General features: G+C 44.9%; 8 protein-coding genes across 9 annotated transcripts; 7 read left to right on the forward strand and 1 right to left on the reverse strand.

Moving 5' to 3' along the window:
• Positions 1-3,941: 3,941 nt before the first annotated feature.
• On the forward strand, positions 3,942-10,459 carry LOC120802830. The gene is made up of 5 exons (XM_040150999.1): positions 3,942-4,270; positions 5,532-5,886; positions 7,104-7,518; positions 8,468-8,892; positions 9,488-10,459. Exons 1-5 carry the CDS (start codon positions 3,961-3,963, stop codon positions 9,855-9,857), a joined length of 1,875 nt encoding a protein of 624 aa, XP_040006933.1. The 5' UTR covers positions 3,942-3,960; the 3' UTR covers positions 9,858-10,459.
• LOC120802528 (histone H2B 1/2-like) lies at positions 5,498-6,050 on the forward strand. Its single transcript, XM_040150443.1, has one exon. The coding sequence runs from the start codon at positions 5,519-5,521 to the stop codon at positions 5,888-5,890; it is 372 nt and encodes a 123-aa protein (XP_040006377.1). The 5' UTR covers positions 5,498-5,518; the 3' UTR covers positions 5,891-6,050.
• On the forward strand, positions 8,460-9,537 carry LOC120802521 (histone H2A-like). Its single transcript, XM_040150435.1, has one exon. It carries the CDS (start codon positions 8,510-8,512, stop codon positions 8,894-8,896), a length of 387 nt encoding a protein of 128 aa, XP_040006369.1. The 5' UTR covers positions 8,460-8,509; the 3' UTR covers positions 8,897-9,537.
• On the forward strand, positions 10,457-12,355 carry LOC120802529 (histone H2B 1.1-like). The gene has a single exon (XM_040150445.1). It carries the CDS (start codon positions 10,489-10,491, stop codon positions 10,858-10,860), a length of 372 nt encoding a protein of 123 aa, XP_040006379.1. The 5' UTR covers positions 10,457-10,488; the 3' UTR covers positions 10,861-12,355.
• A 169-nt stretch (positions 12,356-12,524) lies between these two features.
• LOC120802525 (histone H2A-like) lies at positions 12,525-13,044 on the forward strand. The gene has a single exon (XM_040150440.1). The coding sequence runs from the start codon at positions 12,551-12,553 to the stop codon at positions 12,935-12,937; it is 387 nt and encodes a 128-aa protein (XP_040006374.1). The 5' UTR covers positions 12,525-12,550; the 3' UTR covers positions 12,938-13,044.
• Positions 13,045-14,404: 1,360 nt separating this feature from the next.
• LOC120802537 (histone H4) lies at positions 14,405-14,841 on the reverse strand. The gene has a single exon (XM_040150452.1). The coding sequence runs from the start codon at positions 14,763-14,765 to the stop codon at positions 14,454-14,456; it is 312 nt and encodes a 103-aa protein (XP_040006386.1). The 5' UTR covers positions 14,766-14,841; the 3' UTR covers positions 14,405-14,453.
• Positions 14,842-16,413: 1,572 nt separating this feature from the next.
• Positions 16,414-20,128, forward strand: LOC120803112 (E3 ubiquitin-protein ligase RNF26-like). 2 transcript variants are annotated; one of them, XM_040151447.1, is made up of 2 exons: positions 16,414-16,507; positions 17,737-20,128. In XM_040151447.1, exons 1-2 carry the CDS (start codon positions 16,448-16,450, stop codon positions 18,982-18,984), a joined length of 1,308 nt encoding a protein of 435 aa, XP_040007381.1. In that variant the 5' UTR covers positions 16,414-16,447; the 3' UTR covers positions 18,985-20,128. The 2 variants fall into 2 exon arrangements, with proteins under 2 accessions (XP_040007381.1, XP_040007382.1); XM_040151448.1 differs by lacking the exon at positions 16,414-16,507 and adding an exon at positions 16,522-16,853.
• Positions 20,129-24,644: 4,516 nt separating this feature from the next.
• LOC120802773 (insulin) lies at positions 24,645-26,772 on the forward strand. The gene is made up of 3 exons (XM_040150912.1): positions 24,645-24,712; positions 25,602-25,797; positions 26,587-26,772. The coding sequence occupies exons 2-3, from the start codon at positions 25,614-25,616 to the stop codon at positions 26,751-26,753; spliced, it is 351 nt and encodes a 116-aa protein (XP_040006846.1). The 5' UTR covers positions 24,645-24,712; positions 25,602-25,613; the 3' UTR covers positions 26,754-26,772.
• Positions 26,773-27,995: the final 1,223 nt, after the last annotated feature.

The following is a 27,995-nucleotide window of genomic DNA, read 5'->3' on the forward strand; positions in this document are numbered from 1 at the left end:
GATGACGGCGGGTCGTAAACACGAGGCCTTTTATGGCCTTGCTGGCTGTTGTCGTTCACCTTGACACAGTTTGCATGCGGGAGAAAACGTCAACGAAAACTTCAACCCCAAAAACTTCAACCACGAGCTGCTTTCCGCCCGGTCCTGCTAGCCCAGTTTATACGTCGCAAACAAGTTGGGACGCAGCACGGGAGGCTTTACCGCTTTGTCAATAAACGTTCAATTCGCTTTTAAAGCTGAAGTTAAGAAAAAGCAGTTTGAAGAAAGCGTATCCAAGAGAACTAATGTACAAGTGCGTTTACAGAATGTGTTAGCGTGGTTTTCTCCTGAAAAGCATGTAAATTAGTTGTTTTCTTTTTAGGGGTCCAGGCCCGAGGGGCTGGGGGCCGCGGCCGTGAGTGAAACTTTCACGGAAGGTAGAGAATGGTGCAGACATGTCGAGCACCAAAAATGACACACGTCCGCCAGCGGGTGGCGGTATAATCAAGGTAGGCCAGTTTTGGCCAGAAACTCCCACATACTACATCACACATTCAAAACGCTTATGCGCAGGCTTTTCGTGAAGTTTGTTGAAACTCGCGATATAGGCCACGCCCATTTCCTAGCCTATACTTTTTTTTCGCAAAATTGCGAAAAATTTGCAAAACCCCCTTTTTCGAACTCGTCCTAGGCTGAGTCAGATCTGCACGAAACTTTGAACATACAATCTATGGATTTTTGTGTTAAAAATTCATTCAAATAATTTTGACAGTCCAAAAAATGCACAAGTTATAAAGGAAAACTTTTACTTATACAAAGGAAGTTATGTCTTATCTTTACATAGGTCCATTGGATTTACACAAAACTTGGGCCAGTTTGCGGTGCCACACTGAGTTTCTCTACAAAATTAGGTGCATATCGGCCACTAGGTTGCGCTGTTACACAAAGTTTAAAAAATGCGCGAAGCCAATTTTTCCAGACTCATCTTAAGTTGAAGTCCAGTCTGCATAAATTGTTACACGTAGCATATAAAGACCCTCATGACCGTCGGATCGCTTACCCCAAAACTTGGGGTAGGTCGCAACAGGTTCACTCGACCCCGAGTCCAGATTTTATACCGGGCTAGTTTAGCTGTGTTTTCTGGAATACCCCTCAGAAACAGTCCAGCCTTGGTGGCATGTTTTCCAGTCTCCTTACTGCTCTCAGCCCGAGACTTGCATCGCGGCCGCGGGCCCGCAGGTCCGACTCGCATCGCCTCGACAGGCCTCCGGGTGCGAATTGCGTGGGGGGCTCGGACCACGTTAAGACCTGCCTGCAGGTCTAGTTTTTCTTCTCTGAATCGCTGACATTTCTGATTTTATACAGCGATTGAAATACTCTGTTACTGTGACCATTTGATTAAGAATGGACGCGCCGTCTTACTTCATAGATAGATAGCTAGACCAATAAAAATTAGTAACTCAAAAATACCAAAAAAGAGAGTTGAAATCCCGGAGTCCCGTTTGGGCCAGTTTGGGCCAGTTTGACTAGTTTCTGTAACGCAATACAGTTTCTCATTCAGCAGCATTGACTTTCCTCTTCTAAGACAAATCTCCATCCACCACAGCAGTGGCCATTAGCAAACTTTGCGATTTTAACCAAGTTAAACAACCACTTATGTGCCATCGTAACTTGACTTTGTCCATCTCCGTAAAACGCTCTCTTCTAAAATAATTTTTCCAGTTTCTTCGTTGTAAAAACCTCAGTCCTCACTGTCCTGCCGTTATTACGGACGTGTTTGAACTAACCGCGACACAGATCATTTAAAAAACAAAACAAAAAACCCCAAAACATCCTAATTTAACAAAAATCGAGCTACATGGTATATTGTTGCGAAAGACTCTGTTCCCAGGCTGGGTTTTTTTCAGGTATCTGCATAAATACGAATGTCAACGGGATTTTAAATGAAGCTTTCTTACCTGGAGGTGGTGGTTTAACTTCTGGTTTCTCCAGGTGACATGTTTGCAGTAGGTTTTTGTGACTCGTATGACAGATGTTGGGTTAACTGCCTCCACCACAGCACCTGTGCCGACTGAAAATGATGTTGATGTGTACAGGACAGTCGGTCACTGCTGATGTTTTTTTTTCTCACTGTCATCTGTACTATTGGTAAATTTTACTCTCCACGGTTAAACGTATTGAAAAGTGCGTAAAATACTTAAGTTTTCACCAAATTAACCATCATTTACAGACGTTTTATTTCTCACTTCACAATTGCATTTCAAATTTTTGTTCATTTTCAGGGGTTTATATAGGAATCAGCATGGATACTGCTACTACTATACAGATAATAATAACAGTAAAGTTGACTCCGGGTCAGTTTGTAGTATTAAAAGTAGTAGAGCAAAACTGTAAAACTCCAGAATCAGCAAAGGACAAATATACAGATGCAGTCAAAACTTTATATACACTTGTAAGGGGCATTCATGTCAAAGCAGTTTGGAGATTTTAATGATTTCTATTTTTTTTTCTACGACAGAATGTGCTTCTGTGTCACAAAAAAATAAATGAATATGATTTCTTTTAAACATGTTTTATAAATCTTGTGAAAATACAGCAAAGTCTGGTAACAAAGAAATTGTCCAATCATTCTGTCGTAGAAAAATAAATAATTCAAATCCCCAAATTGTGCTGATGTAAATGTCCCTCACTATGTCAACTTTTTTATTGCAGCTATACACTAAATATTATGTTTCTCGCATTTTTACGATTTAGGATATCATACAGGTAGACGAGCAAAACTAGATAAAGGCTTTTTAGACAAAAAACAATTTAAGAGGCTTCAGTAACCAACATAATTCTGACTTTAGGTTTTTCATAGGTCAATAAAATCGATTTATCGTGTATAATTTAAAATCTTGGCGTGTGTGTGTGTGTGTGAGAGAGTTAAGTTTCTTCCTTTTTGTTGATCAGGCTCCGGTCGTGACGAAAGTCAAAATCAAAGTCAAAGTATGTGTGAAGGGTCTGGGACACCTGAGGTGAGTGTTTGGAAATGATCCCTTCACAGCTCAGTTGTCTACTGCTGCCACCTTGTGATCTACTCAAATTAAAGCGACTGCACTGCAGTAAATAAGAACCTCTGTTCACCAACATTAGTGTGTGATCCACATTAACATAAATCGGGTATGTTGAATAAACAACAGCTACCATCCTGTCTCGATACTTACGCAGGAAGCCATAATAAATCCATAATTCTCTCATATTAACGGACTTCCTTATTTGCCTTTATTTCTAAGAATGGGTTGATTGACACCAGAGTAAACAAAACCCACCTAAAGCTGAAGTTACAGGCTATCGATTTCTCCCATCGGTCCATTTTTAAAAACAAGGTTTTCCTCTGTTGTAAATAAGCTTTTCAGAGGTGAAATGATTAGTCAATAAATCAATTAGCAGACGATTCATCTGCAACGATTTTGATAATAGATGCATTTTGATCGTTTCAGTCATTTTTAAAGAGAAGGAGAGCCAAAAACTCGGTGATTGCACCTTCACAAATGTGAATATGTGCTTTTGTTTCCAAAACCAACATGTTAAACAGATTAACATGTTGGTTTTTTATTGTTGCTCAGACAAAATCAGGAAAATGCAAAGGTCAACTTGGGCTGAAGGAAAATTTTAACGTGCATTTTCACTATTTTCTGACTTTTTTTTTTTACCCAGCCGAATAATTCAGAAAATATATGACATTTGAATCAATAATAGAAATAATTTTCTTATTTCTGTAAAAAAATATGCTCGACTCTAACGATCAAGAGGAAAGAAAAATGTCACTCAGCCGGTTCAGTTTTAAAAAGAAATGTGTGGCGGGCTGCTGAGTTTTGCACCGCCCACCGAATTTCGCGCCTTCTGTCTTCTCTTACGTCCGCAGGGAGGCTATAAATACTGACGGTCAAACGACAATGGTCATATTCGACTCTCACGCTTCAACATTATCAAGTCAAAATGAGCGGTAGAGGAAAGGGAGGTAAGGGACTCGGCAAAGGAGGCGCCAAGCGCCACCGCAAGGTCCTCCGCGATAACATCCAGGGCATCACCAAGCCCGCCATCCGCCGCCTGGCTCGCCGTGGCGGCGTCAAGCGTATCTCCGGCCTCATCTACGAGGAGACCCGCGGCGTGCTCAAGGTTTTCCTGGAGAACGTCATCCGCGACGCCGTCACCTACACCGAGCACGCCAAGAGGAAGACCGTCACCGCCATGGACGTGGTCTACGCCCTCAAGCGGCAGGGACGCACTCTCTACGGCTTCGGCGGCTAAACTTCACCCTCACCCGGTCAACACAACAAAGGCTCTTTTAAGAGCCAACCACCTCCATCTAAAGAGTTCAGTCCTGTTGACGCTTCATGTTGAAAAACATGTAAACGCCGCACAGTTGTCATCCAATGTGGGGGGGGGGATTGCTGTTAACATCTAACAAAACCCCCACAGCTAAGTCACCGGTTATAAGGTGACTGTGCCTCTGACTTCCGTATCATAAGCAGACTACCTGCATTGCATGTACTTAGTTGCTGAACAGCCCTTTACAACAGTGTGGTCATGAACGGTAACTGTTGGTTTACAGCCTTTAGTGTTAACGATGTCACATCAATTGAGCTTTATCCTTAACTATGAACGTATGAATTTCTCTACATAATTGACCTTTGCAATAATCAACGTTCCTCTATTCACCATAGTGGTTTAAAAATAACGAACTTAGGATCGTTTTCCATCACTGAAGAGATGTCCGCTTCATTTGAAACCGTCTTATTGGGAACTTGACTAGAACTGTTCTCTGTCACCCACTCAATCTAAAGAGACGTGAGGATACAACAATAACGGCGGAATTAAATTGTTAATTTACAAATTATGGCTGAACACGGACACGAGTGGAAGTCCTTCATTGAAGAGAAGAATAAAGTAAGAATACAAACTGGTTCGCATTTCAGACTATATGTACGAGGTTAACCATAGCGGTACAGGTCTTGCGGGGAGCCGCTGGAAATAAAACCTTTTCGCGTTGTTCCGGATCAATCTACTGAACAGTTACTTCTCAGATTCAAGATACAAAAAACACGCCATATGAGCAGTTTCATCTTCATAAACCTGTCAGATGTATTTCCCCCCTGAAGGGGCAAATCTTAAAGTGCTGTTTCTCATGAATACCACAGCTTCACAATAACCCGGGGTTGTGTTGAATATGAAGCCGCCTGAAGTGTGCATCCAGCCGGAGCAGATACGTTAAAGCTTCCGCTGTGAACCTACGTTGTTCCCTTCTGGCTTTCTGCGCCACACGTGTTTACTACGTGTCACTTTGTACCGACTGGAGTAAATTAAGTTATTAAAAAAAAAAAGCGCCAGGTCAGCGAAGGGAGGGTGCTTGTGTGACGCATGCGCAGTAGTATTCTAAAGACAGCCAATCCCGTGCGAGCGACAGCGCAGTTACATTTGCATCTAGGGTGTACAAATTGACCAAATCGAGGCGGCTGGAAGTCATCCGACTCAGGAAAAGCAACGTTGTGAAATCATGCCTGATCCAGTCAAAGCACCGAAGAAGGGCTCCAAGAAAGCCGTGTCCAAGAGCGTCACCAAGACCGGCAAGAAGAAGAGAAAGACCAGGAGGGAGAGCTATGCCATCTACGTGTACAAGGTCCTGAAGCAGGTCCACCCCGACACCGGCATCTCCTCCAAGGCCATGAGCATCATGAACTCCTTCGTGAGCGACATCTTCGAGCGCATCGCCGGCGAGGCCTCCCGCCTGGCCCACTACAACAAGCGCTCCACCATCACCTCCAGGGAGATCCAGACCGCCGTCCGTCTCCTGCTCCCCGGCGAGCTGGCTAAGCACGCCGTGTCCGAGGGCACCAAGGCTGTGACCAAGTACACCAGCTCCAAGTAAACCCGCTGTTTGCTTGAACTACTCAAAGGCCCTTTTCAGGGCCACCCACTGCCTCTTCTAAGAGCAGTATTCCTGTTGCTGTTTCACCGTTAGGTCCAAGTTTCTTAATTTTTGTGTGTGTGGGAGACAGTTCAAACACAAGGTTATATGACCTGTTACCATAATAATAAATGATGCTGTAACTGTTATAAGTCAATAAAGATGCTAATATTGCAGCATGTCGGCTCATAGTTAACACAATATTGAGTTGACTCAATTGCTGTAAGGAGAAGGATGAAGACTCAGCAGCCTTCATCCTATATTAAATAAAACAATCTCAGTATTCCATAGACTTTCCAACACATCCCATTAAACTGATGAAATCTCACACACACATTTTGCTCAGCAAGTCTCTTGAGATAACACTGTCTCCTGACGTGGCCAGAAGGGCAACACGGCGTCCGTCACGTAAAGGAAGGTGTTATCACACACAACAAAACGCCATTAGTCTGAGGCCGGTGTCCCCATCATGCAGATCAAACTAAAAAAGTACAATATATCACTTCATAACCATCAGAAAACAACGAACTACAATGATAAATTAATCAAGAAATGGAGCATAGGAAGACAAGTATATAACAGCTTTAATATAGTACTAATAATGATAAAATATATATATATATATATATATATATATATATATATATATATATATATATAATTATACTACTGCTACTATTGTGTGTATCGATTGGCCAAATGATGAAGCAAGTATATATTTCCACGTTCTTTCTCTCAATAAAACTCCTTAAATGCCACAGTAATTTAATAGAGGCAAATGAGGGGCCCTTTCAGATTTTCATTTTGAGTCCAAGAACATTCTTGTGTTCATGTGGGGGAAGAAATAAATGCTCTTATGTTTCAAAATGTCCAGATTAAATCATTTCCTCAGCAATTATAAAATGGATAAATATATTAACGTTCATCTGGTTTTAATCCCCGATCAACTCAACAAACCTTCCTGTCATATGATCTTTAGAAGCCGTTAAACAGCTGCCGTAGATGATTGGTTTACTTTGAGTTTTCTTCTTCTTTTCTTCTCCAATGGCTGATCGCCGACCTCGCGTCCTGCCTGCCTGGACCAATCAGCGCTGGCATCGAGCCGGCAGTGACTATATAAAGCCGCCACTCGCGGTCGAACAGTATATCTTCTTGCGTAGACGAAGAAGACTTGACGAACTAAAATGGCCAGAACGAAGCAGACTGCTCGTAAATCCACCGGAGGAAAGGCTCCCAGGAAGCAGCTGGCGACCAAAGCTGCCCGTAAGAGCGCCCCAGCCACCGGCGGAGTCAAGAAGCCCCACCGTTACAGGCCCGGTACCGTGGCTCTCAGAGAGATCCGTCGCTACCAGAAGTCCACCGAGCTGCTAATTCGTAAGCTGCCCTTCCAGCGCCTGGTGAGGGAGATCGCTCAGGACTTCAAGACCGATCTGCGCTTCCAGAGCTCCGCCGTCATGGCTCTGCAGGAGGCCAGCGAGGCCTACTTGGTCGGCCTGTTCGAGGACACCAACCTGTGCGCCATCCACGCCAAGAGGGTCACCATCATGCCAAAGGACATCCAGCTGGCCCGCCGCATCCGCGGAGAGAGGGCTTAAACAGGCCTCAGGCCAGTTTATAAACTCAACGGCTCTTTTAAGAGCCACACAAATCTTCTGGGAGAGTAACGAGTTCTATACAAATAGTCTGTTCAGTCTGCAGTAATGACCCAACTAAGTACAAATTATAAACTGGTCCACAATCAACATGACAACAGTTGTCAATTACAAACTTATATTTAAAAATTAAACTCTTATGTAGAAAGTACACTAACCATGTTAACAAAGGCCACCAACAATGACTTTTTTTTTACAATCTTTTTAGAAGTCTAAGAGATTGTGTAGTAAACCCGTGTAATTAGTACAAACACAGAAGTGAATGTTACTATAAAGTCTGACGTGGAGGGCTCACGGATGCAAGTGCAAATGAATTATCTGGAGGAGATGACACTTGCCCTGAAGTGAATCTATCAGTTGTCTCTGTGAAGGTTTTAATGTTCAGGGGCGTTGTTTCATCTATAATATCACTGGAGGTTTTGGTGCTGTTGAACTGTGTTCTGTCATACAGAGAGGCGATTGTGTTATTTAGCCTAAGATATAGAATATAAATGGGGTGCACAAAATAATAACATGATTATAAGACAGACATGATTCTACATCTAAGATGAAACTTATTTAATACATTTAACCATTATGCAGAGTGTTTATATTTACGAGCTGCTTCCTGTATGAGGCCTATTTCCCCTTCAACTTTAATATTGAACATGTAGCCATGTGATTTGCTTTAGACGGGAACATTGTTTACGTTCATGTTTTATGGGTTTTCTGAACAGGCTCATTCCGTGAAGGCGGGAAGTTTGAAGTTTTAATCCTGTGCGTCAGAGGGGTTGCTGACTAGCAGAAACAAAGTCCTTTTCTGATTGGTCGGTCATAGTCCCGCGCAAGTTGACCAATGAGGGAGCAGCTGGGTATGAATATAAGGCCGACTGTCGCACCCTGTCAGGCACATTTCTCTCGCACTAAACGAAGAAAGAAATCTCTAAACATGTCTGGACGTGGAAAGACCGGTGCCGGCAAGACCAGAGCAAAGGCCAAGACTCGCTCATCTCGTGCCGGACTCCAGTTCCCCGTCGGCCGTGTCCACAGGCTGCTGAGGAAGGGCAACTACGCCGAGCGTGTCGGTGCCGGCGCCCCAGTCTACCTGGCCGCGGTGCTCGAGTACCTGACCGCTGAGATCCTGGAGTTGGCCGGCAACGCCGCCCGCGACAACAAGAAGACCAGGATCATCCCCAGGCACTTGCAGCTGGCCGTCCGCAACGACGAGGAGCTCAACAAACTGCTCGGCGGAGTCACCATCGCTCAGGGCGGTGTGCTGCCCAACATCCAGGCCGTCCTCCTGCCCAAGAAGACCGAGAAGCCCGCCAAGAAGTAAACGGCAAAGGCCTCGCCTCAACACAAACACCAACGGCTCTTTTAAGAGCCACACACCTGCTCTTGAAAAGCACCTGTTTCTACACTATCACTGATACAAAGGAAGAAAACTATATTTTCACGTCTCTGCTTTTGAATTTAGTTTAAGCAAAGTGTCAAAACACTAATTTCTACTAGATCTATATGGTATAGTGATAAATCCATGATGTTGGTGTCTGCTAGTAAACTGGCCCAAATGACTAAACTGAGCTGTGGTGGGGGGGGTGGCAAAATTCACAAACTATATGTTGTCACATAATGTATCCTCATTTGTATTGCTATGTATAAAAAGTGCAAGTTAACTTTGTCCATAGGGACAAAACTATTACAAAAAAACACTGCTAATACCATTGTTTATTGTAGGTAAACGTAGATTAATAATGGTAACTCTTAACAGTCAGAAAGACGGAAATATTTGTCATTTGTTTATAGAAGTGTATTTTTGCTAATTTTCAAAAAAAGGAAATTAAAAGATTGGAGAACTGCCGAGTTTGGCACCGCCCACCGAAACCCGTGCCCTCATGTCTTCGCTTACGTCCGCAGTTATGATATAAATACCGAGCGTCTGGCCACGAGCAGCACTTTCATCTTTGTCTAAACACAGAAGAGAAATGAGCGGTAGAGGAAAGGGAGGGAAGGGACTCGGCAAAGGAGGCGCCAAGCGCCACCGTAAGGTCCTCCGCGATAACATCCAGGGCATCACCAAGCCCGCCATCCGCCGCCTGGCTCGCCGTGGCGGCGTCAAGCGTATCTCCGGCCTCATCTACGAGGAGACCCGCGGCGTGCTTAAGGTTTTCCTGGAGAACGTCATCCGCGACGCCGTCACCTACACCGAGCACGCCAAGAGGAAGACCGTCACCGCCATGGACGTGGTCTACGCCCTCAAGCGGCAGGGACGCACTCTCTACGGCTTCGGAGGCTAAACTTCACCCTCACCCGGTCAACACAACAACACAAAGGCTCTTTTAAGAGCCAACCACCCCCATCTAAAGAGTTCAGTCCTGTTTTAATATAATTTATCCATTTTGATATGGAATACGGTAAATTTAATTATGATCCCTAATTATAATTAAACTGGGGGACGAATCATTTAATTGTTTACATAATTACAGACATATTGTATTTTAATAAAGTTTAAAATAACAAACTGTCAAAGCATGTCGGATTAAGGATATTTATTAAAAAAAATTTTAAGCTTATTTTTTTTAAGAACTATGAGCATGTTATTCATGTACCTAGAATCTGTATGTAATATAAACTTCACCTAAAAATATCTATGAAAAATTAATTGTGTAAAAAAAAAATAGTGTATAAACGGGTACTTTGTCCCTTTAACAGTAAATGGTGGTTATATAATATATTAAATCGTTTGACACATTTTCATTGACAGAATTGCGTTTAGAAGGGCCTGTCTAGCGCATGCCCAGTCGCGATAGAAAACACAGCCAATCCTGTGCGAGGAACAGCACAGTGTCGTTTGCATGAAGCTTGTATAAATACACCATCGCGAAACGAGCAGGGGTATCCATTGGAAGAATTTGAGAGAATTCGAAGATGCCTGATCCAGTCAAAGCACCGAAGAAGGGCTCCAAGAAAGCCGTGTCCAAGAGCGTCACCAAGACCGGCAAGAAGAAGAGAAAGCCCAGGAGGGAGAGCTATGCCATCTACGTGTACAAGGTCCTGAAGCAGGTCCACCCCGACACCGGCATCTCCTCCAAGGCCATGCAGATCATGAACTCCTTCGTGGGCGATATCTTCGAGCGCATCGCCGGCGAGGCCTCCCGCCTGGCCCACTACAACAAGCGCTCCACCATCACCTCCAGGGAGATCCAGACCGCCGTCCGTCTCCTGCTCCCCGGTGAGCTGGCCAAGCACGCCGTGTCCGAGGGCACCAAGGCTGTGACAAAGTACACCAGCTCCAAGTAAACCCGCTGTTTGCTTTAACCACTTAAAGGCCCTTTTCAGGGCCACCCACTGCCTCTTCTAAGAGCAGTAGTCTTCCTAAGAAGTGTTAACAATGAACAAACTCCATTTATTTTAGTGACTAATTTCTGTGAATAGAAAATGACACTTTCTCCATTGGACATAATTCAGATATTTAATTTATTTTTTTTTAAAAGTGGAATATGTATTTTATATTTAGTGGAAACACAAGATGTGTAACTACAGGTTAATTTACCCAGCAGTGTATAAATAAAGAGTAGCTTCCCCATCAGTGATTTCCATGCATTGGTCATGGCTGTATTACCCTGAAACGAGTATCGTCACATTCACTACGCTGAAGCTGTGGGAGCAGGATCTCTGATCAAACTGCTGCTTCTACTCCCGTCGATCGGGTTATTTCTTCCACCACTGCCCGATATACGAACGGGAGACTCTAAGCTACGTTGTCTGTGGCTCAGGTGGATCCTATGTTTGTCTTCACTGGGACCGTGTACAGTCTGTAATAAAACTATTTACTTATGGATAATGCTTGACTCAGTTCCAAATGAAACACTATAACCTACTGATAAATGGCGTTTCTTTGTCCATCTTGTGATTCCGTTTCATGCGGTATTGCAGATTTCAGTCGGGACAGAATTTGGGGGATGTATTTGCACCCGTGTACAAGCGCAGGCAATGGTCCCTAGTGGGTTTATTACAGCGCGTTAAATTAAAGGAGTAGGAGACTGTGATTCATCCAGGAACAACGAGAAAAAACTAAAATAAATGTTACAGTTTGGAAAACGGCACTTTGATGAAAATCACGTATGTCAACAAGGAAGAACAATCTGTGTTTACGTTACTGTGTCTAACACCTGGACACGTGTTTCTATGAAGTCGATGATCTGAGAAACTTTTAATTATTTCCCCCAACTTCCATTAACCGATCCTACCAAACCAGTACACGGAGCGATGGTGAATAATAATATGGAACAACGTGGAACATGTGGGCAATATCGGATACGTTACAGTAAATCCCGGTTTGATGTGGCCTGTTGTATTATGGAATCTCCTGCAACGCAAAGTGGGAAACTTAACACAGGAACATGACGTGAGCAACAGACATGAACACAATCCTCGTTATGGAGAAATATTATATACAAAAAAGCCAAATGTATGAAAATGGCGGCGACTTTAAATGCTCTTCATAACACATTTTCAGTTGTGGCGTGAATCCCCGAAATGTCTGGATCTGCAACTGCTGAAATGTGTGTAAATCTGTACAAATGAATAGAGCTTGAATGTACTAACTTTGAACTAACCTGTAATTTAAACTGAGGACCAATTGATTAATTCTTTTATGTATCATTTATTGTATTGATTAATTTTTAGATTATTTACAACTCATGTTCTTTAATCCATTTTCTTGCTTTATTTTATATGTTTGTTTCTTCTTACTGGACACAAGCCAATGATTTTCCCTGGTTGACCTGCCTTGTTGTTTTTACATTAATGTTTCAATAAAGCACAAGAAAAAAAAAACAAATTTTAAGTGAGCTCTTTTCTGATTGGTCGGTCATAGTCCCGCGCAAGTTGACCAATGAGGGAGCAGCTGGGTATGAATATAAGGCCGACTGTCGCACCCTGTCAAGCACATTTCTCTCGCACTAAACGAAGAAAGAAATCTCTAAACATGTCTGGACGTGGAAAGACCGGTGCCGGCAAGACCAGAGCAAAGGCCAAGACTCGCTCATCTCGTGCCGGACTCCAGTTCCCCGTCGGCCGTGTCCACAGGCTGCTGAGGAAGGGCAACTACGCCGAGCGTGTCGGTGCCGGCGCCCCAGTCTACCTGGCCGCGGTGCTCGAGTACCTGACCGCTGAGATCCTGGAGTTGGCCGGCAACGCCGCCCGCGACAACAAGAAGACCAGGATCATCCCCAGGCACTTGCAGCTGGCCGTCCGCAACGACGAGGAGCTCAACAAACTGCTCGGCGGAGTCACCATCGCCCAGGGCGGCGTGCTGCCCAACATCCAGGCCGTCCTCCTGCCCAAGAAGACCGAGAAGCCCGCCAAGAAGTAAACGGCAAAGGCCTCGCCTCAACACAAACACCAACGGCTCTTTTAAGAGCCACACACCTGCTCTTGAAAAGCGCCTGTTTCTACACTGTCGCTGAAACACAGGAACGAAATTATTTTTTTTCTAGTCTCTGCTTTTTACCTCAAGAAAATGTCACCAAAACACTAACGTCCACTAATGTCCAAACGTGCTACACAAAACCAAGTCTCCAGTAAGATTTACTACATAGTTCCCAGTTTAACCCACTAGTTACTAATGCAGCTTGGTAACAGTTGTCTTCTGGGCCTCTCGTTGTACTCAAGTTTCTCTCCTTTCTAGTCTGTGTACTCTCTCATTGTCAGTTGATAGACATTAGGGCTTTTTTTTTCCAGTATTGAAAGTCAAATGTTTGAGTCAAAAACTCTTCATACCACATACGAGCAACAATTTATGAAATCAGTAAACAGGAGAAAATGAAAAGTAAAACAAAGTGGCTAAAATGTTTTAATCTTCAAAGTTGCTTTCTACAATATTTCTGTACATGTGACATATCCAGTGATTTAGGAAAATGATTTGATATTTATAGAGCTACCAAATCATACGGTGATTTCAGGGCACTTTTTATGCAGAGCAGGTCTAGACCAGGACCCACAATTTCCCCAGGAAACAGAACATATAACGCTGGTTCCACATAAAGATGTATAGACTAACTGCAGGAGGTGGTTTAGTCACATGCCCAGAGTCTGCAGCTCCAGAGGGAGAAATACATGCAAAGACCAACACTGCAGGAGAGAAGAATTCAGGCTGGTAACTAGCACTGAGGAGGAGACGTAGTCCGGGATGTACAGAAGCATAGGAAGGAAGGAAAGTCCACTCTTGTGGAGAGTCTGCTTCCAGGAGGCAGACCGGGGTAGAGCCTGATAACTGAAGGCCCCCCTACGCCTGGGCTCTGGCTGTGTGGTGTTCTGAGGTAATAGGGTACTAATGAGCTCTTGAGGATGCAACACTTCCTGGGTGAGCAGTAGGATTTTAATACTGCGTTCGCAGTCACCAGATCTTGGACGGACGTATTAGACAGCGAATATCTTTTGGCAGAATGGCCTTCATCCCTCCAGCAGAGGGCAGAGACTTGGAGAGTCAATGCCAATGGGCACTGAAGCTGTTCACCTGTCTGACATAGTCCAGTTTAAAGGCAGGTGGGCAAAGTTTATTAAAAAAAAACCCACCCAGTGTACTTATTGTGTACATTCACACAATGGTAATCTGCACCAAGTGAGAAGCACAGCAGAGTCAGTGAGAGATTAAACATGTTACTGTTTAAAAAATTGACAGTTTATAATGTGACAGTTATAGAATAACGTATTTGTACTCACTTTAGGTTTTACAGTCCAGGTTATATATCACTTTACTTCACTTGTATATTTTTCTACATTATACAGACAGGGTTTGTCAACATGAAGCGTCAACAGGACTGAACTCTTTAGATGGAGGTGGTTGGCTCTTAAAAGAGCCTTTGAGTTGTAGTGTGAGCGGGTGAAGTTTAGCCTCCGAAGCCGTAGAGAGTGCGTCCCTGCCGCTTGAGGGCGTAGACCACGTCCATGGCGGTGACGGTCTTCCTCTTGGCGTGCTCGGTGTAGGTGACGGCGTCGCGGATGACGTTCTCCAGGAAAACCTTGAGCACGCCGCGGGTCTCCTCGTAGATGAGGCCGGAGATACGCTTGACGCCGCCACGGCGAGCCAGGCGGCGGATGGCGGGCTTGGTGATGCCCTGGATGTTATCGCGGAGGACCTTACGGTGGCGCTTGGCGCCTCCTTTGCCGAGTCCCTTCCCTCCCTTTCCTCTACCGCTCATTTCTCTTCTGTGTTTAGACAAAGATGAAAGTGCTGCTCATGGCCAGACGCTCGGTATTTATATCATAACTGCGGACGTAAGCGAGGACGCGGGGGCGCGGGATTCGGTGGGCGGTGCCAAGCTCGGCAGCTCCCCCTACAGCTGTGACCGTCAACTGAAAGTGAAAATCCTTCATGATTATTTTTAACTACATTTTTTAGACAAAAAAGAGATAAATATATCGGCAACATATTTTTTTTTCTGATTATTCAGACGCTCAGATGTACTTTTAGTTTGATGTTTATTCTTTTGCAGTTGATGATCCACAATGATCTACAACGGATGGATCAATAACTGATCACATTTTTGTTTATGGTATTAGAAGCAGCAGTAGTAATGCTCTTACCTCCACTTACATTTTTTAAAATTTCATTTAGTTTTCATTTTTACTGTGAAATCCTCCTGGAGATCAGCGTGAATCGGCCGATAAAACTGAAAGTGACAGTGCGAGGCTTGTGAAGCACGCAGCGGCAGATTCAACACAACTTCGGAGAGTTGTGGAAGTCGAGGTTCTTTCGTATTTGAGAAGTCATAGAACAAAATGTCAAACACAACGATGCTAGAAACGTTACAGAAACACGACTAATTTGACATTTATGAGAAGAAGCAGCGTTTACAGTCGTTTTCACACCTTTTATTTAACCGAAGCAGGTCACCTGACAATGTTCGTTATAAACGTTCAGGTGTTTTTTATTGATCTGCAGCGCTTGTTAAAGCCGATCAGCTTCCGACGGCGCTTATCATTATGACAACTGTCCAAAGTGAGGAAGATAGTCTTTAACTGGATTATAAGTAAATTACTCTACCCAGCGGCGTATAGAAGCGGAGCTGAAATCAATTAGTCGGTTCACAGAGAATTAACTGGCCACGACGATAAGAAGCGGAAAAGACGAACCTGGGGAAACTTGCGTCGTTACAGCTGCGGCAGGATGGAGACGAGGGTCGGTGTTGGGATAGTTGGAGAGAGAAAAAGAAATACTTACACCGAGAAAGAATATTTACATCAGACAAGAAATGAACAATGAGTTAGTCTTTCAAAACCGCGTAATCAATGTTCCACGCAAAAAAGCGAGTTTTTGAATTGTATTGCTCCAACTTCTAAAATGTCCGGATTTCCTGCCTTTCCTTCAAATAATTTTAATTTTTTTTATTATGAATAATAAAGCTCAAAGTAATGACTTAGTAGGTGTTGCCCAAAATTTTGCACATGCAATTTGAGGATTACAGGGTTTTTTTTGTCCTATTTTTTACTTCACGAAGTAAAAACAGTAAAACAGTAAGAAAGACACATTTCTAAAAATGTGCGTCAATAAAGGTCAATAAAACGGGCTCTACACGCAGACGCCATAGATTTCAAAGTCCCATTAAACAAAAGGTCCGGAGTAAAGCAGTAGACGAAACCCGGGGGATTTAAATAACAAAGTTTAATAAACATTTAGAAGGAAAGAACGAGTCGTTTTCAGGAGAATGAGAGTTGTTGATTCCGCTGACCCACCCTCCAGGGCAGGAGGTGGCGGTGTTGCACCTAAACGCACCTGGTTAGAACCAAAAACAGGAAGGAAAACGTGCTGAAAAACAAAAAAGAAGAACAAGAAAAGAAGAAGAAGAAGGAGGAGGAGGAGGAGCAGCTGCTGTCATGGCTGATGCCCCGAGTTCTCTACGAATGTAGCAGCGATTACATCTGTCTGCGCCATGTCGCGACGGTGAGTCGCTTAAAACGGCTTCGGTCGGTTCCCCCCTGGAACCTGGTTCTAGTCTCATGGGCGTCTCTAACTTGCTAACGGGCCGATGGGTGTGGCGGTCTGCTCCGTAACGTCGGCGACGTTAGCAAAAGATACAGAGGCTTCGGGAATAAAAGATAAATATATATATAATTATATTTATAGATACTGGCGAGTTAATTCCTCAGTCGAGGTTTGTAGAAGTGACGGGACTTCGTGGTGTTTATCCACGGACACTTTCACTGTCGTTTGCTCGTCGCTCACTTAATGTTTCCATTGGAAGTTCTAAAAAGTGACGCTATAATACCAAACTCCGTTTAGAAATCAGGTAATTTTAAGTGTGCAATAATACGCAAAGGTCACAAGTAGGAGTTAAGTAATTGTTCTAAATCAACAGGAGCTTCCCTTAAATTCGGCAAGCACGCCACGCACAGGAACACCCGTTTAAACTGGTTTTCAGCTTAAAGAAGTGGTTTGTTTGTCATTGATCCCGACTACCAGCATCCACTAAAACAACACACCAAGTTGATTGCAGTTCAGTGAGCGTGTCTGCAGCCCCTTTATCCAGCTTTCAATGTGTAAATCTACAGTAAACGGCAGATATCTGACACATTTGCTTGTAAAAATGACTGAAACTGTGAAGTGACTATCAAAAGCGTTGCAGATTAATTATCTCTGAATGGACTATTCGGGTAAAGTTCTCCCATCCAACCATCCATTTTCTGCCGCTTACCCGGGTCCTGCTTGATTCGTTTAATTAATCATATCATTAGGATTTAATGTTATATGACAATGTGACATAATAACAAACTGTAGATCGTATCGTCCGTGGTGTGGACGGTCATGTCCACAAATTACATGCGTCAGTCTTGATATAAACGCTACAGCTGCAACGGTCAGACAATTAAGAATATTATTATTGACTTTAACTATTTTGATGAACAGTTAATCGTTTGTCTTCACCTTCAAACGGTTAATAACTTACGTTGTGTGTGGTATTAACAAGGTCTTCAATGTAGCTTGACCCCTGCAGAGGTCACCATTAGTCTAATGTAAGTCCGATGTGAACTTTAATCTGTTCTGATAAAGGTAAAATGCAACACAACATATTTTGGTCCCTTTACATTGTGAGGCAGTTACTGACTGATGCCGGTGAGATGACAGATAAACTGCGCTGCTCTCACTCCGCCTCTTGCGTCCCTTCTCCTCAGTCTAAAATGGATGCGGTGAACGCGGTGTTCCTTGCGGCTGGGAGATGTGCGGACGCCTGCTGCTTGCTGCTCGAACTGGTCGTGGGGACGTTGGGCTGGCTGCTCCGCGTCCTGTCCGGCGCGGGCGCTTCCATCCACAGCGCGCTGGTCACCCTGAGCAGCTCCACTTTGGTCGAATACTGGAACTTTGCTCTCTTCTCCTTCCTCGCCGCCACTGAGGCCGTCTCCAGCGCGGCCCACGGAGCCCTGAACGTTGTGGAGGGCTGGCTGCAGACGCTGGGGGGGGTGTTTGAGAGTTTCAAGATGGTCGGACACCTCTTTTGTCACGTGGCGTGGCGCATCAAGGACGTGCTGCACCGCGGGTTTATTTCAGGAAGCTGCATCCTGCGGCAGACGTGCGAAGGCATCCTCATCGCGCTCAGCCTCGTTCTCTACTTCGTCAACACCGTGGTCAACATCGTCCTCATCGGCACGCAGAACTGCCTGTCTGCGTTGGCGGGCGTCTGGGAGGCGGTGGCGGGCCCCGTGCACAAAGTCGTGGAGCTGGCTCTGACCCTGCTGACCTTCCTGTACAGCTGTCTGGTCGGCGCCTCCATGCTGCTGTGGACGCCCTGCCAGCTGCTGCTGGACTTCCTGGGAGCACTGGGACGTGTCTTCATCACTGTTTTCATGGTCGACTCTCACGGCCTGCTGGTCACAGCGGCCGTCGTCTCCCTGGCGTTGCTGGCCTTGAACCCCAGGCTTCCTGTCCTCGCTGGACGGCTGAGCCTCCACTTGGTCAACGCCGTGCCGGGAGCTCGGGGCCTGCAGACGACCGTTCGCAGGCTGTACGCAGTGACGCTGGAACCGGCCCAATCCGGGACAGCCCGGGACATGATCACAACGAGGCTCCTGAACACCGAGGCCGAGCTGCCGCCAGCGGATGGCCTGAGCCAGCCGGACCCGGTGCAGCTTCGCGCTCAGCAGGACGGCGAGCCGGCGAGCGGCGGCGGCGGCAGGGCGAGTACATCCCCGCCGAACTCAGCCGCGGAGGACGGCGAGCTGCTGAGCCTGCTGAAGGAGCAGGAGGAGAGGAAGAAGTGTGTCATCTGTCAGGATTTGAGCAAGACGGTGCTGCTGCTGCCCTGCCGTCACCTCTGCCTCTGCCGGCACTGCGCCGACATCCTGACGCAACGCCGACCCGCCCAGCAGCGCTGCTGTCCGCTCTGCCGGCAGCACATCACACAGACCTTGGACGTCTTCCTCTGACGGCAGATGGACGACAACGGCAGTGACACGAACAAAAGGCCGCAACCACGAACTGCAGCACACGGGAGAAACGTGGCTCTACGGTTGCCTTTTCTGTCCTTAGAGCGGCAACAATAAGCCGATTAATTGATTAGTTGATCGACAGAAAATTCATCAGCAACTACTTAGATAATCGATTACTGGTTTTCAGTCTTTTTTTTTTTAAAAGAAGATACGTCAAGATTCTCTGGGTTCAACTTCTCAAATGTGAATAATTCTGGTAGCAAACTCAACATGTTTGAGTTTTGGACTGTTAATTGGACAAAACGAGGCAGTTGAAGACGCCACTCTGAGATTTGGGAGGTTTTGGATGAACATTTTTTCTCAAAACTTCCAACACATTATTTCCCAAACAACTAATCGACTGATTGAGAAAGTATTTGACGGATTAATCAACACTAAATATAATCATTAGTTGCAGCCCTATCTATGCTCTCATACTAAAAAAATATATGAATTACTGATAACAAGCAGGTCTGGAGCCCTAATAGTATTTGAGTACTTGTGGCATTGTGTCCACCATCGCTGCAACTAACACTTGTTGTCATTATCGATTAATCTGCCAGTTATTTTTTGTTTAGTCAATGAAACGTGAAAAATTGCCAATCACAACTTCGTCAAGTCCAAAAACCCAGAAATATTTAGTCTACAACGAGATGTGACAAAGAGAAGCAGGAATTCTTCTCATTTTAGAGGCTGGAATCAGAATATTTGGCATTTTTTTCACTATTTATTTTTTTGATGTTGATTATCAAAACAGTTGCATTTTATTTTTCTGTCGACGGACCAATCGATCAGTCTGCTAATTGTTTCAGGTTACGTATTCATTGATCCAGTATTTTCTGATCTAAATCAGGGAACTTTTCTAACTTTAAACTGAACTTTATGCAGGTAAAGTTCTTTATTTAACACTAATTCATTGAGCAGTTTCTTACATATATTTTGTTTTAATCCAAAAAAAAAGGGTTAAATCATGTCAACAATCCCCGAACAAAGATGTCTAAAAAAACTGAAACTACTTTATCCTGTTGGCACTAATATTAAAAATGTACAAACGATACACAGACTCATTTACAAGTAAATGACTTTCCAACGGCTGCAAATCCTGAAAATGAGAAGAAAATCACGACCCGAAAAAAAACCCTTCGAGCAACGAGGTTGGTAAAATTCTGAGAGGAGCTGAAAATACAAGGCAATTAATCTCATGGTCATTTGATCAAATTTTAATAATGTATTAATCATTCACGATAAAAAATAACACGATGACAGAAACCCAAATGTACCAAGCGTTTCTTCCTCAATGTGAGGAAGATTTAATGAATGAATTAATAAAACAAACAAAAGCTTGAGGCAGGAGTTGAGTCCAACTTTGAGGGAGCAGTTTGTTTGTTTTATTATTATTAAACCCACGTGAAACCAGTTATGGAAAATATCTCTGCCAAATAGTTATAAAGTTGATCACCAGAAGACAGAAAAAGCGACCACACAGCTTTACACGTCCGTCAGACCGAGTGTGTGCACGTAAAACAGTGTGTGAAATACTGGAAACGTGTTCAGACACGAGTGAATTTATTTATTTCTTCCTACCGTTATCAGTGTTACTCATCAAAATAGTCGGTTTTAAATACGGATCGTCATTTTTGCTTAGTTAGAAAAGTTGGTAAATTGGACACATTGTCAGAGCTGAAACAGTTTGTCGAATAATAGGTCAGTTGGTCACAAAAAAGTGTCAAATGAATCAGCACCAATGCTGAAAGTTGATAAAGCAACATTTTTAAGAACAAATGCCAAAAAAACAAGAAATCCTGCTTTTCAGATGAAGTCTTTGATGGTGAATTGTTTGAGACGAAATAAGAAAATTGATTTGTTAATTCTGGATTCACGCAGCAGGTTCAGACATGGTTTTTTTTTTAACATTTCAGAAACAGTTTGCAGTTTACATTTATCGTCTTTTTTTTTTTTTAATTGAAATGAATTTCCAGTTGCACTGTCTGTATTACACTGGCCGCTCTAGTCTTAGTAGAAGCACAAATACTGAACTGCATTTTTGCACCCTGCTGTTGAATCTTCAAACCTGAAAATACACTGATCTTATGAGAGTCAGCCACGACAGTGAAACTCACTGGCTACTGATTATCGACACTGGATTCATACACTTTAGGTTTTGTGCCAAAGACTCGAAGTTACGCTTGTTTTTGTACTCATGTAAAAAAAATATATGTTGCTGTTTTGTTTTTGTTTTGTTTTTTATTTATATTTTGAACATTTATTTAAAAAAATATAAAAGTTCTCTGACTGAATATCTGCTTGGGACTTTTATTTGGGTTTATTTTAAACACTTCCCCCGTTAGTAGATGATACCTTGACTTAACGTAACTCGCGCACTGCCACAGATTAAAAACCATAATAACCGAGTTATCAGACTTGGGCTTTATTTGCTTCTCGTTTTCTTGGTGCGAAAACCTTATAACAGCTTTAGTTTAATTTTTTGTTTTTCTTAAATTTTGTTCTCATTCCTACAAAGCCGCGAATGTCCTCCATGTCAGTATTAAGCCTGACTGTAGAAACAATTAGTCTATTAATCGATTAGTCACCTAACATAAAATTAGTGGAAGACAATTGTGATAATAAATTAAATGCTGAAGTCCATTTGCAAACAAAAAATTCCTAGTTGCTGCTTTTATTCGACCCATGTGATCACGGACTGTATATCTGTCCTCTTATGGATTTACCGAATAACCGATCAATCAAAGAGGTTATCGGCAAACAAATTGGTGGCGAAGCAGCAGGAGTCATACGAGCTTTGTGGACATTTAGTTTTTTTTCCCTAGAGAACTTGATCATTTTCAGCTTCCACCGTTGGTGCAGCAGCCGGTCCACCACGAGGAACACGTACTGCGAGTCCAGCTCCGGACTCACAGTCGGGTAACATCCTTCGTCACATGTACAGTGGAAACCCCTGACAGGACGTCCCTTCGCTGTGCTGCTCGCCGCACGGTTTCCTTTCCCCGGGATCATTTGCATGCAGCCGTTTAGACATTTCTGAGGACCGGCCGCTCACCACGCGTTTAACTGTTACCTGTGGTTTGTGGGTTGCTGCTTTTATGAGTTGCTAGAACAGCGAGGAGCGTTTAAGTCAACTTCGGGTTTGCTGCCTTCAGTATGTGTTCACGCCTCCCGGGTGACTCGGACGCCGGTGCGGTTGTGTGCACAGATGTGCAGAGACGCGAAGAAGCTTCTCGGCGGCGTACGGACGGATCAGAGTCCGTCGTCAGCCAAATGAATAGATAGCATGGCAAGTTTTCAGCTCCAAAAAATAATGCATGCAACGTCGAAAACGGAGGAAAAGGCCCTAATGTTGCGTTGTTGACCCCTTTAGCAGCTCAGGAAAATGCTTGATATTGTTTTATCACCTTGATACTTGATGGATTTTCCAAACGTTTATGACAGTTGCTCAGAAACCAGAGTTTGAACCAATGACATGTTTCAGAAGTCCGCTACAGAAAATGTTAAACTGGGTCAAATGCGACGGATTTTCATCTGCTGGTAGAACGCTGGTTGATGTCGAACCACCACCACCACCTCTGCCAAATCCCAAAGAAAGCCCCGTGTAGACGGGATGAGCATCACGGGGGGAGGTGGAGAATAAAAGCCTCCCTGCGCTCCTCAGTAGTTTAACCCATCGCTCTGAAGGACATTTTGACCCCAGTGAGATGACGGGAGATGGTCCGAATTGGACGTGGACGTTCAGCAGGACAAAGACAAAAGCCACCACAGGGGGGGGGCGCCGGAGGGTTGCCAGATTCAGGAGGCCTTGTAGGCCTCTAAAATGGAGAAGGGTTCACCCTTCTTTTACCTAAGTGAAAGACCTGAGTACTCTGCCACTGATAAATGCAACCCGTGAATAAAAAACAGCACGTGCAAAGGAAAGGAAGGTAAAAATAAATTAAAAGAAAACAAAATAAAAAATTACAGAAGAATAATAGACAGAGGATTAAATTTAACTTGCAGTTACACCGAAGCACGAGGGACGATTGATAAGTCCGCTACCTCGGCCTCGGGGGCTTATCTAAACCCAAGGGGGTCCACGAGGACACGGTGGCAACACTCGGGGAGGGGGCCCCCTCTTACAGCACGGCGAAGATGTGGATCTGCTGGATTCAGATGTGGCGGAGGGAGCCTGGAGGATGCTGAGCAAAAAAAAAGGATTATCGCAAAGTAGAGGTTGGATGTACCGGTCACGGCTTCACGATGCAGGTGACGTAGTCGTTTTTCTACGCGGTTGTGAACTATCGGGTGATTTAAGGTGGAGTTTGTTTTTGACAGCGAGTGGCTGCAGACGTGGTTTCTGGGAGATCTGTGGAGGAGACATCTTCACTCTGATTCAGAGAAGTTCTCAGAAACCCTTTTTTCGTTTCGCGTCCTCCTCCGTCACCAACGGTTTGTCATGGCGACGCTCCGTCACGGTTAGTTTGGTTTCCCCCCCTAAGTGACAAACAAGCTGCAACAAGAGCCCCGTCAGCGTACCTATGACACCCATTAAGTGTGTGTGTGTGTGTGTGTGTGTGTGTCGGTGTAGTTGGTCAAGGCTCGGGCCTCACTGGGGGACTATACTAAGGAGGACCGTAGAAAACCCCATTCAGAATCCCAATGAGGACTAAAAATCCAGCCCTGGACCAGAGCCTTTCTCAACACTATGTCGTGTATTTCACTCAATATGTTCAGATAAGGATGGTAGTAAATATTACATACTATAAAATTTAATATTGTTGTCTATTTGGTACTTCTGTTTGTAGCAGCTGTTAACGTTAAGCCCCTAGAAACTCCACGCGTCGGCAGAAGGAGAGTCCGTGGGCGAATCGACGCTTCTGTAAAACCAGCAGGACGGCGGAGACCGAACACGTGGCGTCTCCAAAACGGCCGAGACACGATCTAAGGAAAGAATGTCGTTTGCATTTTACAGATGTGGATGAAACCGGGTTACTACAACGCTAGTAATAAATGCGCGTTCACGAAATGGTGGTTCGGCTCATACAAGGTGCTGCAGTGGAGTCGCTTCGTCTCACAAAAAAAAAAAAATGGCGTAGACTTCCAGAACGTAAACTTCCCCTGCTGAGCTCAGCAGAGCAGCGGGAGGCTGATCAATCACTGGCATTTGTCAGTAGGAGGTGATCAGATCATGTCGGCCCATTAGCTCTGTTTGTTTTACTAAGTGTTGTAACCAGTCAATCAGAACTAACCTGGGCCACTTCACAAGTGCTGACTGTCGCCGTCGTGTTTCCATCACTTCACGGGACATTACATTGACTCACATTCATTTCTTGGAGACTTAATCTCACCAAAACCGCTACGTGCCCAACGTTAACATGACCTTAGCACAACCTTCCACCAAATCTAAAAGAGAAGGGCATATTATGGGGACTCGGTTCTTGTTCCCAAAAGCTGGTCGAGTCCCCGCAATGTGGCAAACACATTTATATCCCCATAAGTAACACACACACACACACACACACACACACGCACACGCACACACACACACACACAGCAGTGGGCGTGTCCAGGTGGAGGTGATGGAGTATAAATGGAGAGGAGACCTTCCGTTCTGCCTCACACCAACCTGCTCTCAGCTGCCCCGGTACTGATCCTCCTCTTCATCACAGACTCAGCTCCTCTTCCTCCAACTCTACAGGTAAGCGACTACTCCTTTCCCTCCGCTCCTCTTGCATCTCCTCCTCCATCACTTCCTCTTCCTCCACCTTCCTTCTTCTTCTTTACCTCCACACGTGAGCTGTTCTCCTCCCTTTACACCACCAAGTCCTCCTTCTGTCTACTCCTCCTCCTCCTCTCCTGTCTACTCCTTCTCCTCCTCTCCTGTCTACTCCTTCTCCTCCTCTGGCTTTACAGATGACCTCCTCTCCTCCTCCTCCTCCTCCCCTATATGCACCTCCTTCTCCTCTTTTTTGTTCCTTCCCTCCTTTCTCACGCCATTTTCTTCCTCTCCTCCTCATCCTCTGTACGTCTCCACCTTAACCACCTCTTTTCTCATTTTACCATTTAAATAATTTTTTTATTCATTCAATATATATATTTTTCTTCTCGGACAAACATTTTACTCAGGTCACTCATTTTAACTCGCATATCCAATGTTATGATTCTTTTCTTTTTTTACACTCTTTTGAATGTATTTTATATTATCATTTATAAAAATCACTAGCAGTGCATTTTGATCTTATTTTTACCTTCCAGTCCTCAGAAGTTGTAGAAGTTTCATTTTATATTAGCAGTAGTTGTACTGTAGCTTGATCAGTCTTTATTAGATTCTGATTGATAGATTGTCTGTTTGAGGTCCTTTAGTAAAAGCGTCTCCATTACAACGTTCGTCCACCCGAGACGTATTGCGGTCAACGTTCTTTTAAAAAGAAAACTAACGTAAAACATCCTCATCAAAAATGTTGTTCTACGTTATGAATTCAGCCGATTCTAAATGTTGGCATCGGCCGAGAAAAACAGTCCGGTATCTGTGAGGCTTTAGTTCTCAGGATCTAAAGACAAAACCGTTTATTCGTGTGTGTGTTCAGGTCACCTCCAGCATGGCGGCGCTGTGGCTCCAGTCTGTCTCTCTGCTGGTCTTACTGATCGTATCGTGGCCAGGCTCCCAGGCCGTCGCCCCCCCACAGCACCTCTGCGGCTCTCACCTGGTCGACGCCCTCTACCTGGTCTGTGGGGACAGAGGCTTTTTCTACAACCCCAAGAGAGACGTCGACCCTCTGCTGGGTGAGACCACCAACTATAAAAACCCACGCAGCACCATTACTCAAACTAACCGGTCTTCCCCCTTGAACGATGCAACGAGGCCAACTTAGCCTAAGGCTACGCAACCTTCACGTTAGCTTGTCTGACGGCGGACAGGGCTCGGCGATGAAAGCATCGCGTCAGCAACATTTCCTCTATTAGAAAACGAGAAACTTAATTTACTGTCGGTGAGGTGCATTGTTCGACAACACGCTAAAGCTGAAATCGCTCCAGAGAAACAAAGCTATTTCTAACAGACAGTTGTCCTGGTAGCCCGCCTCCCAAAAGAGACACAGCAGGTGGGTCGAGTTAGCACCACATGTTATAGGAAACGTCCGCTGTTGTGCCGTAGATTCTGCTTTCAATGATTCCTGTAACGTTCAGTGTTTTTCGAGGTGTTAGTCCAGTTGCACGTTTTGGCATCGAAGTCATAGTTGGTGACGGTTTTGAACCGGACTGCGATACATTCAGAGGCGTCCCCCTCATGTCTGTAAAGACGTCAGGGAACACTTTTAGAAATAGTGTGGTCCAGCACAACACCACCGTTTGACGAAGACCTCAATGTCACCAAAAATTGAAACACTGAGCTTCGTAAAGATAAACGTTTAGGCACGGGTTCTACAGGTGTACCTAACAAAGTGGCCACTGGGCTCATACTGACATCGACACCCAGCCTAGCGGAGGGTTATCTCCTTACGCCGTAGGCCTACCGTCACTCGCTGCGCGTACACCGTTTACACCCGGATGACGACTGAACATCTGTCCCGGCAGGTTTCCTCCCTCCGAAGGCGGGCGGAGCTGCGGCGGCGGGCGGCGAGAACGAAGTGGCCGAGTTCGCCTTCAAGGACCAGATGGAGATGATGGTGAAGCGGGGCATCGTGGAGCAGTGCTGCCACAAGCCCTGCAACATCTTCGACCTGCAGAACTACTGCAACTGAACAGCGCTCCGCCTGGCCTTCGTCAGCCAACTTAGTCTGAGCCGCCCTCCCTCCCCCCTCGACACCCCCGTCCCGCCTCCCCCTTGCATCAGAAGAGCGGCAGTGCTGTCCTCTCTCTGGAAGAACCAACTGCTGAGAAATGGATGAAATTATTTTTCCTAGAAAATAAAGTTTTGTGAATTGAGAAAATATCAGGAAACGTGTCTTCATTGATGTGGTGACTTTTGTTTCTTCTTATCACTTTCTTTATTGTCACGGGTCCAGTTCATTCACAAAAGCAGAAAACATTATTTGTACATTATTTATTAACCACGTCTGAAGTATCGATCCTTACAATTTCAGTCCCAGTTGATTTGGCGACTCCCTGGTTACTATGGTGAAAACAACGCTAAGGCAAACAGCTACGTGGTCAGAAACGAGCAGCTGGTATCTGTTGACAGCGAAGCCAAACAAACTCGTGCTGTTTTAATAAGGAAGTCTGTCAATAGTAACTCAAACCTGCACCTGGTTTCATGCTGTTTTCCACACAGTGGACGGGCATGTGGAGTATTAATAAACCAGTTTAGCTTCAAGGATGAGGTTTAAACCTCTCCGTCGCCATTCAAACTTTTCCGGAGGACTCTGCTGCCTTCTTGGATCTTCGACGAGTTTGGGAACGTGGCAGCGCAAGTTCCCCGGAGTCAGACTAAGGAAGAAACAGGGAGAAGACGGACAGTTGAAGAATTGAGAAAACAGTGACTGTCGGGCAGCGATACCCCCATCGCAGGCCGACGGAGAGATATCTTAATGGAAGAAAATGGTTGACCTTCAGCCGAGGGCAGCTCCGGCGGTTTATCGTGCTCGACACGCATGTAGGACGTGGCCTGGCACGTGCACCGGCTTCCCCGAACCTCCGGATCTTCTCGAATTGATGAAATGCGTCGTATCTACAGCTGAAAACATATGTCGTGTGTCCGGAACGATTTACACCGGCGCCGCCTCATTTAGGGCTCTAAGTTTTCAGCCATTTTAAAATCGCAACGGTGGAATTTAAAATGACTGATGTACGGCATTTGTAAGGTGGACGCCGGCAGAGGGACACCCGGGACGGGGGACTTCTCTGTTGGACACCGGCCTTTGTGTTGAGCTTTGACGTTTTACCGCATCGGTGTCCGTGATGGGCCTTTGTCACGGGTTCCGTAGTCGATGATTTGTTTTCTGTCGGACGGTCTCCTGAAGTTGGGCGGGGACGGTGACTCACCT

The sequence above is a fragment of the Xiphias gladius genome, chromosome 17, assembly GCF_016859285.1.
Source record: "Xiphias gladius isolate SHS-SW01 ecotype Sanya breed wild chromosome 17, ASM1685928v1, whole genome shotgun sequence".
Lineage (NCBI taxonomy): Eukaryota > Metazoa > Chordata > Actinopteri > Istiophoriformes > Xiphiidae > Xiphias > Xiphias gladius.

Coding starts and splice junctions, on each gene's coding strand:
- LOC120802529 (XM_040150445.1), top strand. CDS start 10,489: ATGCCTGATCCAGTCAAAGCACCGAAGAAGGGCTCCAAGAAAGCCGTG.
- LOC120802525 (XM_040150440.1), top strand. CDS start 12,551: ATGTCTGGACGTGGAAAGACCGGTGCCGGCAAGACCAGAGCAAAGGCC.
- LOC120802773 (XM_040150912.1), top strand. CDS start 25,614: ATGGCGGCGCTGTGGCTCCAGTCTGTCTCTCTGCTGGTCTTACTGATC. Junction 25,798..26,586: donor AGACGTCGACCCTCTGCTGG/GTGAGACCACCA, acceptor CTGTCCCGGCAG/GTTTCCTCCCTCCGAAGGCG.
- LOC120803112 (XM_040151447.1), top strand. CDS start 16,448: ATGCCCCGAGTTCTCTACGAATGTAGCAGCGATTACATCTGTCTGCGC. Junction 16,508..17,736: donor GTCTGCGCCATGTCGCGACG/GTGAGTCGCTTA, acceptor CCTTCTCCTCAG/TCTAAAATGGATGCGGTGAA.
- LOC120802830 (XM_040150999.1), top strand. CDS start 3,961: ATGAGCGGTAGAGGAAAGGGAGGTAAGGGACTCGGCAAAGGAGGCGCC. Junction 4,271..5,531: donor TCTCTACGGCTTCGGCGGCT/AAACTTCACCCT, acceptor TGCCTGATCCAG/TCAAAGCACCGAAGAAGGGC. Junction 8,893..9,487: donor ACCGAGAAGCCCGCCAAGAA/GTAAACGGCAAA, acceptor AGTTATGATATA/AATACCGAGCGTCTGGCCAC.
- LOC120802537 (XM_040150452.1), bottom strand. CDS start 14,765: ATGAGCGGTAGAGGAAAGGGAGGGAAGGGACTCGGCAAAGGAGGCGCC.
- LOC120802521 (XM_040150435.1), top strand. CDS start 8,510: ATGTCTGGACGTGGAAAGACCGGTGCCGGCAAGACCAGAGCAAAGGCC.
- LOC120802528 (XM_040150443.1), top strand. CDS start 5,519: ATGCCTGATCCAGTCAAAGCACCGAAGAAGGGCTCCAAGAAAGCCGTG.